We start from the raw sequence: 13,922 nt of genomic DNA, 5'->3' as shown, positions 1-13,922 counted from the left end.
CCTGAGTTACCTCCATGTTTATACAACATTATAATAAAAGACAGTAAAAATTAAGTATTGCAGAATTAACTAGGCAGAGGTTTTTAGGGGTCTTCCTGTAAATAAATTAATTTGTAGTGGAAAAAGGTGAAATATATCCAGGGCTTTGCAGTGACACTTGATGTCATTGCATCCACCCTGGGACAGACTGAACAATCCCCCTTTTTTGAGTCAGATTTGTTAAGATCTTAATTAACAGATTATAAACAGATTATAGGAGTCACCTTCAATTCTCTGACAGACAGTTTGGGATTTTCATCTCTGCTATTTAGTGCAAATATTAATGGTTTTTCAATGTTTCCCCTTATCCTCACAACTGTAGTCAGAAAGTACCTTCAAATTAGGAGGTACTGTCCAAGAACCAGCTAAAACCACAGAATGTATTCTAGAAGCACTTTAATTCTTTAAGATAATTTCCCTTTTTGTAACTGTTCCCAAAGTCCTTTCCCTTTCTGCTTTCCCCTCTCCAAACACAACAGGCTGCTCTGCTTGTCTCAGATGCGGATCATAACTTTTTTATTTCATATGTACATTCTTAACAAAGCATCAAAGCCAAATGCTCTCCTTTCCCCCCAGTCTCAGTGAGCTCCAGGTACAAATTAACTTCAGTTAGAAGGTCACCACTAAGCTCCCAAACACCCCAAACAGAGATGCAGATTTGAGGGCTTCACTCTTCAAAGTACAAAATTATTTTAATTACACTACACTCTGCCCTTGAAGTATTAATCACACCTATTTACACTTTGCTCATTAACACCTATGCACCAAGATGCAAATTAGACCAAACACTTGCATGAATTCAGTTCCCCCCAATGCTCTGGACAAGGTTCCCAGACTTTTCCTTGTGCTTCAAGTTGCAAGGAGCAGGAAAAAATGGGAGCAGGAGAATAAACCACGTCCATTACCCAAAGACTAAATATGAAATGTTACTTCCCAAGTTACAAAAATACACAACTTCTGATGAAATTTGCTAGTTAATATACATTTACTCCAGGGTATTAATACAAATAACTTTTATTTAAAAAAAAAAAAAAAAAAAACAACCAAAAACCAAACAAAAACGGGGGAAAAAAGGAAAGAAAAAAAAAAACAGAAAAAAAAAGGAGTAAAAAGGGAAAAAAAAAAGCTAATAATACAACAGGCATGTCTGAGACCTAGAGCTGCATTAAAACCACTACTGGGTGCTGTAGGCATCGTTTAGAATCTATACAAACTGGTATTTCTAAAAGGTCAGAGCACTATTTTCCAGCAGAAAAGTTACAGTGTGAGTCAAGTCCTATGTCACGTTTTGTTAATTCGAGCCACTGGACACCGAAGGAAAAAAAGACCAGAAAGATGAAGAATCAGTAGCTTCAAAAAACAAACAGCCGTTGCTTCCAGGTAGCTTGGATGCAAATCAGAGCCAGAGGTGTATGCAAATCCCAAATATTTACAGTCCAAGTACAGCATCACTCTACAATTTTCTTATAAAACAGTAGGTAAGGAGTCGATGTGGATGACGACGTCGGAGAAAGAGAATTCAGGAAGTCCTTTTCCTCTGTGACCTTCACTTCGGAGTCGTCGAAGAGCAGCCACTTGCCCTCGTACTCCTTGAGGCTCTGGAGCACGTAGAGAGCTTTGTTCTCCAGGGCTTTGTTCTCCAGTCCGTTGGCCGCCAGCGCCGGGGGCTCGCCCTGCCGGGCCCGGGGCTCGGCGCTGGGCTCGGCGCGCAGCTCGGGCGCCGCGCTCGGCAGCTTCTCGGGGTTGGGCTGTTTGCTGGCACACAGCTCGCAGTCAGCCTTGCTCTTCTGCCCCCCCAGCAGCCCCACGGCCTCCACGTTCTTCTTGCCCAGCACCTTGAGCCTGAAGGAAACCTCGCCGTCGTCGTAGTCCTCGGCCACGGCGCGCGCCTCCTCCTCGGTCAGCGGCTCCGGCTTGAGCGCGGCGTAGGCCGGCTCGGGCAGGAAGGTGCCCCTGTCCAGCTCCAGGCTCTGCAGGTCCGTCACCTTCACCGAGGCCGTGTAGTGGCCGCTGCTGATGGTGATGCCGCTGTGCATGACCACGGCGAAGAGCCCGTAGGTGTCGTTGGTGGGCCGCGTGCTCCACTCCTCCAGGGACAGCCGCAGCGGCGTCAGCAGCGGCGTGTTGATCTTGGACAGGCCCCCGTAGCAGTCAAACCTGCCGAGGACACAGGGCTTACACCTGCTGCCACAGCACCTCCCACACACCACTGCAGGGGCCCAGAGCTGCAGCCACAGCCTTGCTCCTCAAGGACATGGATGGTGGGAACTGCTCCCTGCTGTCCCGGCCCAGCACCAGCATCCCAAGCATCCCAGGTCAGGAAAGGCATTTTTATGACTGTTATGTTAAATCTTACAGCCCAGAAACTGTAAATTTTAACTATTTCTGAGATCCCATTTTTCTAAAGTATCAGCTAAAGATAATGATGATACAGGTTCAGCTGATTGTTATCACTCCTGCTCCTATTTCTGCACAAACACCCCCTTCTCTCTCTCACGATCCTGTTCAAAACAAACCAAAAACCTTTTCAACAGCAGGGTTGGGTTTGTTTTTTTCTCCTCCTGAAAGAGTCATTTACTAAATAAAGCATTACTTATTTTACTTTCAAGTAGCTTTAATATCACTCAGAGATGGTGACTAATTTTCCTCAGCTCCCCTCAGTGCACTGTAGCTGTGCCAGTGGTGCTCACCTGGGAATGTTCACTAGCTATTCTAATTTTTCAAACAATTCTGTGGCTAATTTACTTTGGAAAAGCCTCTAGTATTCCATAAATATTCAGTATTTTGTTCACAGCACACAAGTTTACCAGGAGGGGAAAAAAATCCTTTATAAGGATCTTGTATAGAGTTTGAAGAGAAAGTCAGTGTTGGGATTTCACTGTGCATCAGCCTCCTTGACTGATCCTGCTCCTGATGACTTGCACATTGCATCAGCCCAGATCAATTAACCCCTTTATTTAACAATAGGCTGTGATGTCCTAATAAATTCCAGGGATGACTCAAAGTCTTACTCAACTGTGAGGGTGTTGCAGGGAAAAATACTGGGGAGTACAGACAAGGCCTGTAAAACTGAGGTTTCCAAGAGCTCACTGCTCTTATCATAGGAAAAAATAACTTAAATCCAAGGAAACTGCAGCCATGGCATAACTGCAGCTATGATTATTGTTTTTCTGGATTTAATTTTGGTTCTGCTTCACTCCTGTTCAGAGCATGAACCCTGAGACACAGAAATAAACACAGTGACACACACAGATCCTCAGTCACTCCAGTTCAGTGAAACCTCACTGCAGACCTCTCTCACCATCACATTTCACTCCACCAAAAAGAACACAGAAGAGCACAGAACCAGAACTAATAAATCTTCTGAAAATCCCTATTAGCAGCAGCCAGAAATAGAGATATTCAGAAGAGAATCAAGAAACACAGAACTGCTGGCTGATACCCTGGATTGCAAATCCAGTTCCACTCAAGCACACTGGGACAATCAAATTCACAGAAAACAGGAAAAAACAGGCTCTACCTTTCTTCTCAATGAATCCAGCATCAGAAAGATTTGGAGAGGAGGAAATAAGAGAGGAAATCTTTTCCTATTAGATTTTTGTTCTTCTTAATGATAAGAATCTGAAGACAGAAAAATTGCATGCCAAGTACTCTGCCTGCTCTGACTGATGCACTTCAAACACATCAAACCTGATTTCTGCAGCCACATCTTTGGAGACCATAAATTAGTGACATTTTACCCACTGCACTGAATTTCACGAGACAAAAAGCTGATTTTCTCACAGATTGTTAAACTTCTATAGTGGAAATGCTTAATTACATGTTACCAGTTAACAAATTCCTCCTAAACAGCTTCACAGCCTGCTCACACATGGCCTGGAATTTTTCCCCACACACACACTTGCCAAAGAGAATGACTCCTCCCCAGGCAAGGAGATTTTCACACTGGCTGCTTTATTTTAAAACAGAACACTTTGCAAAGCAGCATCTAGAAAAGATGAATAAAATCCCTATTAACTGCAAATATTTACAGTACCCTTAATTTCTCATTTATTTACAACTCAGTCACCAGAGAACTCAGTAGAGCAAAACTGAGCAGACCAGATTCCCAGATTTTTGTGGGAGCTAGAAGTTGTCTGAAGATTCTTATCTTAATTTTTTTTTTTTTTTGCTTAAAGCCAGTAGAAGTTTGTTTTTTCAGCAATGACAGGGTTTTGCCCAAGAGAAAACATCCAACCCAAAAGTCAAGAAACTCTTCTAAAGAGCTTCAGCTTCATCACAGGTTTCTCTGTCAGGTTTTCCACTCTGACTTCTTAATCACTGACTGGTAGCCCTTGGCAGAAAATTTATGGAAGGACTGAGAGGACACAGGAGGAAAACCACAAGAGACTGGATTCACTCTGACCTGGAAATTGGTCTGAGTGTTTTGGAGCAAGGAGCTGAAGCTGGCCAGGGCAGAAGAGGTGAGTGAGGCAGGAGAGGACTGGTTAACTGCAGGTCCTTCCTCACAGAAACAGGAAATACAGGAGCAAATGGAAGATAATTTTCATGTTTTTCACTCAACTGTGATGATTTTTTAGTGTGCAGCTCTAAGTCAGTATATACAAATCAGTATTTAAGTAAATATGTGGAGATCAATGAAAAGACAATTTTGTATGTTATAATTCTGGACTTGTATGGAAAGACAGTGCAGAGACAGTTATTCCTGTACAGTGCTGCAGGGTATGGATTTTTCTTTGTTTCCTATCATCCCAAAGAAAATCCCTACATTCTTAAGTATTAAAAAAAAAAGATAAGGAACACTCCCACAACTTCTTTCAAAATATAAGGATTGCTACAATTACAGTACCAAACTGATTGCTCTGTAATTGAATATCAATGATGCTGATACTATTGTGTTTATGAAGTAATTGATGATTTTTTTTTAAATATTAGCTCTTTAAAATGTTTACCTGATTATTTTTTCCCCAAAAATTTCAGTGTTTACATTCAGGTCAAGACCAAAGTCTGCTTAAAGGAATTGGTCAATTTTGGGGTAACGACTGTTGGCTCTTTAAAGTGTGTTAACTCCTGATTATATTTTTTTCCCCCACTAACATTCATCTTTTTAATACTCACATTCAGGCAGAGACAACATCAGACCATAAAATGCAGGTTTGTTCTCATTACTTGTTCTGGTAAAGCAGTTAAAGCTGCCTCTGAACTCAGAGTTTATTTACTTAAAACTCAACTATCTCCTTAAATAGGAGGATATTTAAAATAAAGTTTTAAGAAATACCAGGTTCTAAGAGTAGAGCTAGAAAATTTTTGTTAAGGAGTCTCCTGAAAGTCAATTTTTCTGGAAGTAATTTCTGCCACTACCTGGAACAACACAAAGCCTTTATGGCATTGGGGGCTTCATCCCAGCAATTTAATTCCAATCTGGGAATCTTCTGGAAACACTCCAAAGCATTTCCAGCTCTGGGGGTGAGACCTCCCTTGCTGCAGGACCCTGTTTGGTAAGACAAGCAGTGCATACTCACTCCAGGCCACTGGCAGCAAAGCACTTCAAGTGAATCGTGATCACTTCGGGCATTTTATCGAACAGGAGGCTGCGCTCCGCTTCCGTGTAGTGGTGGCAGTTCTCACAGAAATATTTGTCCTCTCCCACAATCCTCTCCACTGAGGCAAACTGGGAAATTGCCCATTTCAGAGTCTTCATTTCTGTTTTTGGCTCTGGAGAAACTAGAAAAGAAATCACTGTATTCAGGGATATGCCAATATTTACATTTCCAACTCATCCCGCCAGAAGAGCAACAAAACAAAGTATGCCAAGTTCAGACCACTCCAAACCTGCAACAGTGCAAAGAACACTCAGTATGTGTGAAATATGTGATGTATTCCCATCTTTGGAGCATTTCAGGATGGGATGAAAACATCCCTTAATGGATGTCATTACTCAAAATTAGGATTTTCCCAAAGCTCCTTTCACACAATTTTGTTGCCATGTCTGGAAATGGAGAGCTTGGATGAGACCAGAATTTCACTTATTAAGGCAAATCCCCAAAATAACCAGAAAGTTCCCTCTCACTTCTTGCATTTTGCCTCCCCTGCCACCCTCACACTGCTGACAGGATCACTTCACATACGAACACCACCCCACACATTTTCCTTTGAATCCTTCAGCAAAATGGGGAGCAAAATCAGGAAAAGCTGCTCCAAATTAAGTCAGTGGCAACTAAAATTAATTCCCTTAAAATCCTCAATTTCAAGATGTGTTTTTGGCACGCTTCCTTTTGAAAATAGCTAAAAAACTGCATATAGATCAATAAAATTTGTGAAAGAGACCACATGACTAACATTTACAAACATAATACGACTGTTATTAAAATAACAACAATCTAAAATACTAAAATTTTTTTTTTAGTAACTGAGGAAAAAAAAAGCTGGATTCTTGTTTCTTTTATTTCTAAGAAAAAAATGTAAATATTTCTTATAAAAAGAGGAAAAAGCAAAATTTCTTATTCAGGAAGAAAAAAGAAGACTCAAATCGAAGGAAATACCTACTCATAAGTAGGAAAGCAGGTGCCTAAGTGACAGATTGTAGGCAGTCCAAGCTATGTGTTAAGATCTGGAACAATTTGAATATTATCTGGATCTGCCAACATTATCAGCACCATGTTTCCAAAGTCTAAAGTTAATCAGTACAGGAGATAACAGCCTCTAATTTTAGCCAGCACAAACAGGAGCCGTGCTCCTTCCAACTGCAGCACTGTCCTTCCCCATGGCTGGCAGAGGCAGGAACACACCTCACAACCCTTTTTTTTGGAGGGAATTACTTACTTTCAGAACTCTCTTCACTTTTAGAAAGCTCATCTTCTTGCACTGGCACACTGATGTCCTGAAAATCCTCCCTCCTTTCCGTGAAGCACTCGCACTCCAAGCAGCGGGTCCTCAGCACTAACTGGCCCTGGAAGAGTTTCTCCACCAGCTCAAAGACAGCCAGCTCTGTACCTGCAGAGAGCACATGGCACATCCCTGAGCAAGGGCCACTTCACTCCAGAGACCCTTCAGAGCCTGCTTATCCTCACAAAATCCCTGTTACACCGTGACATTAGGGAGCTCAGACAGGAATTCAAAAGCAGAACAAATCACCAACAGTTTTCATGGTGTCATCTGCTTGTAAGTAAATAAGGACCCTCTGTCTCTTGGATCTCAAACTTTAATTTCTGTTCTAAATTGGGTTCTTGTTTTGTGCTTGAAGTGTGACAGTGTCACATTCTGGAATTTTGGTTGTCATCAATGCTTTGATGCCTCAGCATGGACTGCTGAGCTCCTCAAGGAGCACCACACTGGGTTTGCCTGGTTTCTGTTCATTCTCAGTCTCTCCTCCTTCCTAAATTTACTGGCCAGTTTTGGCCAGATTTGCTGAAGAAATGTAGAACTCAAAAGACTCTTCATTCCTTCAATTTTTTATAAAAAAATGGTGGGTGGAAAGTCCCAAATTATTAAGTACTGGATTCATACTGAGGCCCTTCCCTCAACATGTATCTTGTGTTTCATTGACACAAACAAAATCCAGACCTGCCAGCCAATTAGCATTTCTAATTGGTATCTATTAGATCTAAATAGATTAGATCTTTAATACATCCTGAATCCTTCTTGGTTCTTGGGAAGGTTGGGAATATGGAAAGATTAAGAGACAGTGTGTAAAACCATAGTTAGTGGTGTTTGGTTCTGTTTGCTCCTGCCAGAAATATCCCCTTACATCTCAAATCCACTTGCTCTCTCTATGGATGACAAAAATTAGTGGTAAATACAAACCTGGTAATATTCAGCCTTTTTTATACATATTGTACAACAATTACAGAATGTTAAGAGAAATGCCTCGAGATCTAAGCTAAACAGGTCAAGTTCTAAAAGAAAAAAAAATTACAAACACCTATAAAAATAAATTCTCTTTCCTAAAAATTATCTTCAATTCCTGAAAAACCTAATTTTGTGTTTAGAGCTCTGCAGGCTGTGCAGTTTGAAGGCTGACTTCCCACGCATTGTACTTTCTTAATCCTACTAATTTTAAGCCCATCCACTTGTGCACCAACCTTCCTTTTTTGGTTCTTTTTCAGTTCCTTTTCCATGATGGCTTTCCACAGGAGACGCTGGTTCATGATATTCTTCTTTACTGTCACCATTTTCACACTTGACAGCTGACTCTTCGAACTCACAGTCATATTCTTTCCCTGGCTCTTTGGATCCCAAGTTTGTAGTTAACTTTCCTAGACTGTAAAATTTGGACAGAATACTGGGCTGTTTGCAGGAGGATTTTAACCAGTTTAACCTAAGGCGCGACTTTTTCTGCGTGGGCTTGGCGCTCTCGCTCTCCCCGGAGCACTTGGCGATGGCATCCGTTTGGTTTTCCATCTTTTCTCCCGTGGCTTTCCTCTTGGACCTGGTTTGTCTTTGATTTTCTTCTGCTGCAATTTGCTCTTTTGATACTTTGGATTTTTTCTTGGCGTTGCCGCCCTCGGCGTCGCTTTTCCTTTTCCCATTTCCCTTGAGCAGCTTCTCCTTGGCCGCGTCTCCGCTGTGGCTGCCCGGGCTGGGATCCTCCTCCTCAGCAGGGCTCACACCCCCATTGCTCTCAGAGTTTTGGCTGGGTTTCTCCTCCAGTTTAGCTGCAGGCTCTTCCACAGGCAGTTTGTTCAGCTCTTCCTTCTTCAGCAGCTGGCAGGTTTCCTGGATGTTGCCCAGGATACACTGCAGCACCTCCTGGGCATCGTGCTGCAGGTACCCTTCGTACATGGGGTTCAGCTCTCTGTGAAAGAAAGGAGCAAAAAGGAGGGTTGGTATCCTCTGCTAACTGGGGAATGTGATTGGAGACTGAAATCGGGTTTGGTATCCTCTGCTAACTGGGGAATGTGATTGGAGACTGAAATCAGGGATTTAGAAGTCATGGAGGATCAGGTGTCCCCTCTGTCACAGAGCTGGGGGAAGGATCTGCCCTAAGGATTCACACACACCCAGAGTGGAGCTCCTCAGCTCCAAGGGGATCCTGCCCATCGCTGAAGTGTCCCAGGCCAGGCTGGACAGGGCTTGGAGCACCCTGGGACTGTGGGAAGTGTCCCAGCCCATGGCTTTAAGGTCCCTTCCAAGCCAAACCTCTCTGTAATTTAATAACACTTCTGTACCTAAGCACTGTTTTAAACCCCTTCTGCATCACAGTCTTACAAATTATTTTCAAATTTCTAGCACCATGGTGCCAACAATAAGCACACAAATCTTGCTGCCTGCAAGGCCACCCCAAATTGAAGGCCATCCACCTTGCACCAGCCTCTAAAGCTGGGGAATGCAATAGCCTGGAAATGTCAGGTCAGAATTCTGGCAGCATTTGGGGGGATTTGTACCTGAGGGTGTTCAGCAGCCTCCGGGGCTGCGTGGCCAATTCATCCGTGTATTTCTCTGGGTTCAGCAGAAAACTGGCTTGAAGCTGCTCAACTGAAAGGATCAAGGAGTGCAAACTGCAGATGAGTTCATAACTTGCCAAGGGATCTTCTTTACAACCTCCCTGCAATGACAATGTAAAAGGAATAACAACACTTGCAACAGGTACATTGGTCACAAATTAACATTTTTCTCTCTCCCCTCCCTTGGTTTTGTATATTTGGCTGAATTTTTTGTCTGCTATGGGAGGCAGGTGGGTTTCAGACAGTACTTTGGTTTTTTTTCAAGGAGGAAACAAACAAAAAAGCCCAATTAGCCATTGGTTTAAAATCCCAAACCATCCTTGCCCAAACTCTCATTTCCCTCAGCACCAAGCACTGTTTCGTAATTATCTTTGTGTCAGAAGCATGGTCAGATATATTCCTCAAATTTCTTCTGTTAGACTTTAAAACTTGAGCTAAAGTTCAAAACAACTTAAATACATCTTCAACTGAAGCAACAGTGCAAAAAACAGTGCTGAAAAGCTTTTAAGAACCGAAATCAGTTCTTTTTTTTCAATTTTCCTTGCATTCATGACAGCCTGGCTTGCAAGGTTACAAACAAAGAACACGTGGGGATTTGTTACCTTTTCTGCCTTTTGCTCTCCTTCATCCTTTGAAGATTCTCTTTTCTTTGAAATGATGTTATATAAATGTTTTACTCCAGTTTTAAAACCAGGACAAAAATATAATACCTGAAAGCAACAGTTGAAAACATGAGAATAACTAGAATAAGAAGTTATTCCACACATAAATGCACATTTATAATCCACACAGCCCACACCTCCCCAGGCACACAAAGATCCAGGATTTGTCACAGCAGGGAGGAGCCCTGAGTATGGAAACTGAAGAATTTCCCAATCAGGACAACCACAGGGCACACATTTCCTGCAGCAGCATCTTTATTTCCCTGCTGTAATGAGCTGCCCTTTTCACTGCACCCAGAATAAACCAATTTTCCCCATTTGTGCTGGACCAAATGTCCCTTTTGGAGCCCCCTGGCCGTGGCCTCACCTGCAGGACACTGTTCAGGTAGCAGGTGTTGCCCAGGTTGTTCAAGCCCACAAAAGGCAGCATGTTGTCTTTTTTCTCACAGCTGACAAGGGAGGGGGGCTGTGCTGCAGGAACCACCTGGTCACTGGGGAACAGAGAATGGGGTAAGAGACACTGCAAAAAGCACTCCTTCATCCCTCCCCACCTCAGAATTCAGCACTGAGAAATGCAGATCTAAACCCTGCAAAAGTGTGTCTGAATTCACTCTGACTCCTCAGAACCCACCCAAAAACACAGGAGGAAAACCTGCTCCGAGTTCCAACACATCAACTAGCAGGACACTGATTTAATGGATCAAAAATTTCATATATAGATACTTTTGTATGTTCTTTCTTCATTCATAAGGCAGAAAAAATGTGCCTAGAATGTATTTTCATGTTGTCCCCTGCTCCAGTCACATAATTTCTGGATGCAAAGTCAAAGCATAAAACCAGAAAAAAAAAAACTAAAAAAAAAAAGAAACCAATAAACCTGACACACTATACAGTAATTATCATTATTATTAATTACTGATAGAAGTGATTAATACACTGTAATGGCACAAAGGAAAGCCTCCAACTATTTCTAACTCACCATAATTTTCTTTTCCCCACTTAGATTCCCTCACTAGTAATGACATGAATTTCAGGCTCAGGGCCTGAAAAGCCCCAATTAATGACAGCCAACTCCACAATTAAAGATCCTACATATTGCCATTAAAGCTCATTTTGCAGAAAATTAAATTTTAATATAAATAGTTCAGTGACACAGTAACTAGTTATATTGACTTGAAGCAAAGCAAGTTTTTTGACTGATCTCAAAGTTTGTGCGAACTAAACACCCAAAGAAAAAATCCAAAATATCCAAAGAGCAAATCGCAGCAGAAAAAACCACTTGTTTTCTTAGAAGAGTTATTAGAAGTTGGTTACAGCGACTAAATATGTTTTAAGAACTAACTTCAGCACGCGATGCCGAAGTTTGTGCCAGCTGAACATGCCGGTGCGGCAGAGCCGCTTTCCCAGCACAGGCTCGGTCCCAGCAGTGAGCTGCCTCAGCGCGCCGAGCCCGCCGGACGTTAATTTAACGAAAGCGCACGGTAATTCATTTAATTAAAGCGCACGTTAATTCACTGCATGGAGCGCGTGCTGCAGCGCGTTACTGCTGCGAGAACACGAAAGCGAAAGGAGCGGGGAAGGAAGGAAGGAAGGAAGGAAGGCAGGATGGATGGAGGGAAGGAAGGAATGAAGGATGGATGAGCCCGAGCCCGCGGCGCCGCCTCACAACTTCTCCCGCGCGGCACTCACATCTCGGCGCCTCGCAACTCCGCGCCCTTCGGCTCATTTTCCTGCGCCTCGATGAAATCCAGCACTCGCTTCGCTTCCTTCTTCTGAAAGAGCTTCAGCGACAGCCTGTTCTTCTTGGAGGGGCTGGCCCTGGCGCTGTCGCCGGGCAGGACGCCGGGCATGGTTCCTGCGGGGCGCGGCCGGGGCGCTCACACCTGGCGCGCACACACACACACACGCGCACACCAGGCGCCATTTACTCCCCGAGGGGGCCGAGCGCGGACCCGCCGCCCCCCGCCCCGGGCTCGGGCCGCCCCCCCGCGCCCCCCGCATGTTCCCCGCGGCCGGCGGGGCCCGAGGCCGCGGTGCGGCCGCTCCCCCTCACTCACCGCTACATGCCGGCCCCGCTCCCGCTCGCCGTTGCCATGGAGACCGCGGGGACACCGTCAGCGAACTTGGCGCGTTTTTTTCCGCGCGCCGACGAGGACCCCCCCGCCCCGCGCGCGCCCCGCCTCGCGCCGCAACCCCCCCGCCCCGCCGGCGGCCGCCCGGCGAGAACGCCGGAAAACCGAGCGCGCCCCGCCGGGGCAGGCCGGCGGGTAAAAGCCATGACGAGCGGCGGCGGGGCGTCTGCCGGGAGCCGGCGGACAGAGCGGCGGCGGCTGGGTGCTGGAGCTACGCCGCCACCGGCCCCGCGAGGCCGCCGCCGCATCAGGCAGCGCGGCGGGCAGCCCGCTGTGGGTCCTGCCTGGGCGCGCGCGGGCGCTGGTAACGGCCCGGCCAAAGGGCTCGGGTTCGGGCTGTACCATTTGCGTGGGGAGAGCCCTCCCCTCCCCCCGCCGGCGGGAGGTGGATTGGTCCGGTTTTGACCACGCCCCCTGTGCAGCTCGGCCAATCAGAGGCGGCGGTTTCGTTTCCCCTCACGCCCTGAGGGCCCTGCCCGCAGTGCCCTGAGCGGAGCCTTCCCGCGCTTTGCCATAAAAACCGCACATCCCTGCGGGAATTCCCAGCGCTGCCCGGCCCTGAGGGCCCACCGGCACAGCTGTGCACCCCCCATTGCCCAGAGCGGAGCCTTCCCGCGATTTTCCATAGAAACCGCACATCCCTGCGGGAATTCCCAGCGCTGCCCAGCCCTGATGTCCCACAGGCACAGCTGTGCACCCCCCATTGCCCAGAGCGGAGCCTTCCCGCGCTTTGCCATAAAAACCGCACATCCCTGCGGGAATTCCCAGCGCTGCCCGGCCCTGAGGGCCCACCGGCACAGCTGTGCACCCCGCAGGGAATTGTAGTTACCACCGAGGCTGTTAGGGCTGCAAAACTGGCGATTTAGGGGTCCGGAATGTGGGAAAATGCTGTAAATTTCTGCGTTCTGCGCTTTAAACTGGCCCCTGCAGGACCTTTAGCCTGTACATAAAGGATGCATGTTGCTCATACATAAAGGTTTTCTAACAGGAAAGTTTATTCACGTAAGATTTTTTATAGGTTTAGTTATATAACTGACTGAGCAATACCCAGATCTGGGTTTTGGGGTGAATTACCCCAAATTTGAGCACTCAAAAGCTGAAGTTCCCCAGGACCAGCTGCTGCTGCCTCTCCTGAACGTGGCACTCCTGTTAAGCACTAAAGCAAACTGAACTCCACAAAATCGCTTTTTTTTTTTTTGCAGTCCTGCAACATTTTCAGGGTTTTTTTGCTGCTGCACAAATTAATAATTACAGCTAATTATTATTAATTATTACACTATCCCTAAATACTCATATGAATTATGGAAGGAATTGTTATATTCCAACTGTGTATATTCCAACACTCACGGCCATGCTCCTGCAGAGGTTTTCATTTCTCTTACAGATAAAATATCCACATGTACCTGCACATGCAGGTTTCATATTCCCAAGATTAATATATTGATTTATTTCCTTGATCTGTGGGATCCCCAGAGCTCCCCAGAAGCTGCTGGGACTCTGCATTCCCATTGAGCATGGATGGATGGATTTCCCCTGCAGCTCTGCCATGTGAACTTTAGCTCCACTCAGCAAACACTGCCTGAGGTCCCTGCAGTTAATGGACACTCAGGACTACAGAGGCTCTTTTGTGTGAGACAAGAATCTTA

At 45.3% G+C, this 13,922-nt stretch overlaps 1 protein-coding gene across 3 annotated transcripts; it reads right to left on the bottom strand.

Annotated features, from left to right (window-relative positions):
• Positions 1-1,085: 1,085 nt before the first annotated feature.
• USP1 (ubiquitin specific peptidase 1) lies at positions 1,086-12,302 on the bottom strand. Of its 3 annotated transcripts, XM_058808448.1 has the most exons (9): positions 12,202-12,302; positions 11,834-12,027; positions 10,512-10,635; positions 10,085-10,192; positions 9,423-9,583; positions 8,121-8,833; positions 6,862-7,032; positions 5,562-5,763; positions 1,086-2,196 (listed from the first exon to the last, which is right to left on the bottom strand). In XM_058808448.1, the coding sequence occupies exons 2-9, from the start codon at positions 11,992-11,994 to the stop codon at positions 1,488-1,490; spliced, it is 2,349 nt and encodes a 782-aa protein (XP_058664431.1). In that variant the 5' UTR covers positions 11,995-12,027; positions 12,202-12,302; the 3' UTR covers positions 1,086-1,487. The 3 variants fall into 3 exon arrangements, with proteins under 3 accessions (XP_058664431.1, XP_058664433.1, XP_058664432.1); XM_058808450.1 differs by lacking the exon at positions 11,834-12,027; XM_058808449.1 differs by lacking the exon at positions 12,202-12,302 and having other exon boundaries at positions 11,834-12,074.
• Positions 12,303-13,922: the final 1,620 nt, after the last annotated feature.

The sequence above is a fragment of the Ammospiza caudacuta genome, chromosome 7 (assembly GCF_027887145.1).
Source record: "Ammospiza caudacuta isolate bAmmCau1 chromosome 7, bAmmCau1.pri, whole genome shotgun sequence".
In the NCBI taxonomy this organism is placed as follows: domain Eukaryota; kingdom Metazoa; phylum Chordata; class Aves; order Passeriformes; family Passerellidae; genus Ammospiza; species Ammospiza caudacuta.
The sequence above is the reverse complement of the archived record's forward strand: the minus strand, read 5'-3'. Positions and strand labels throughout refer to the sequence as shown.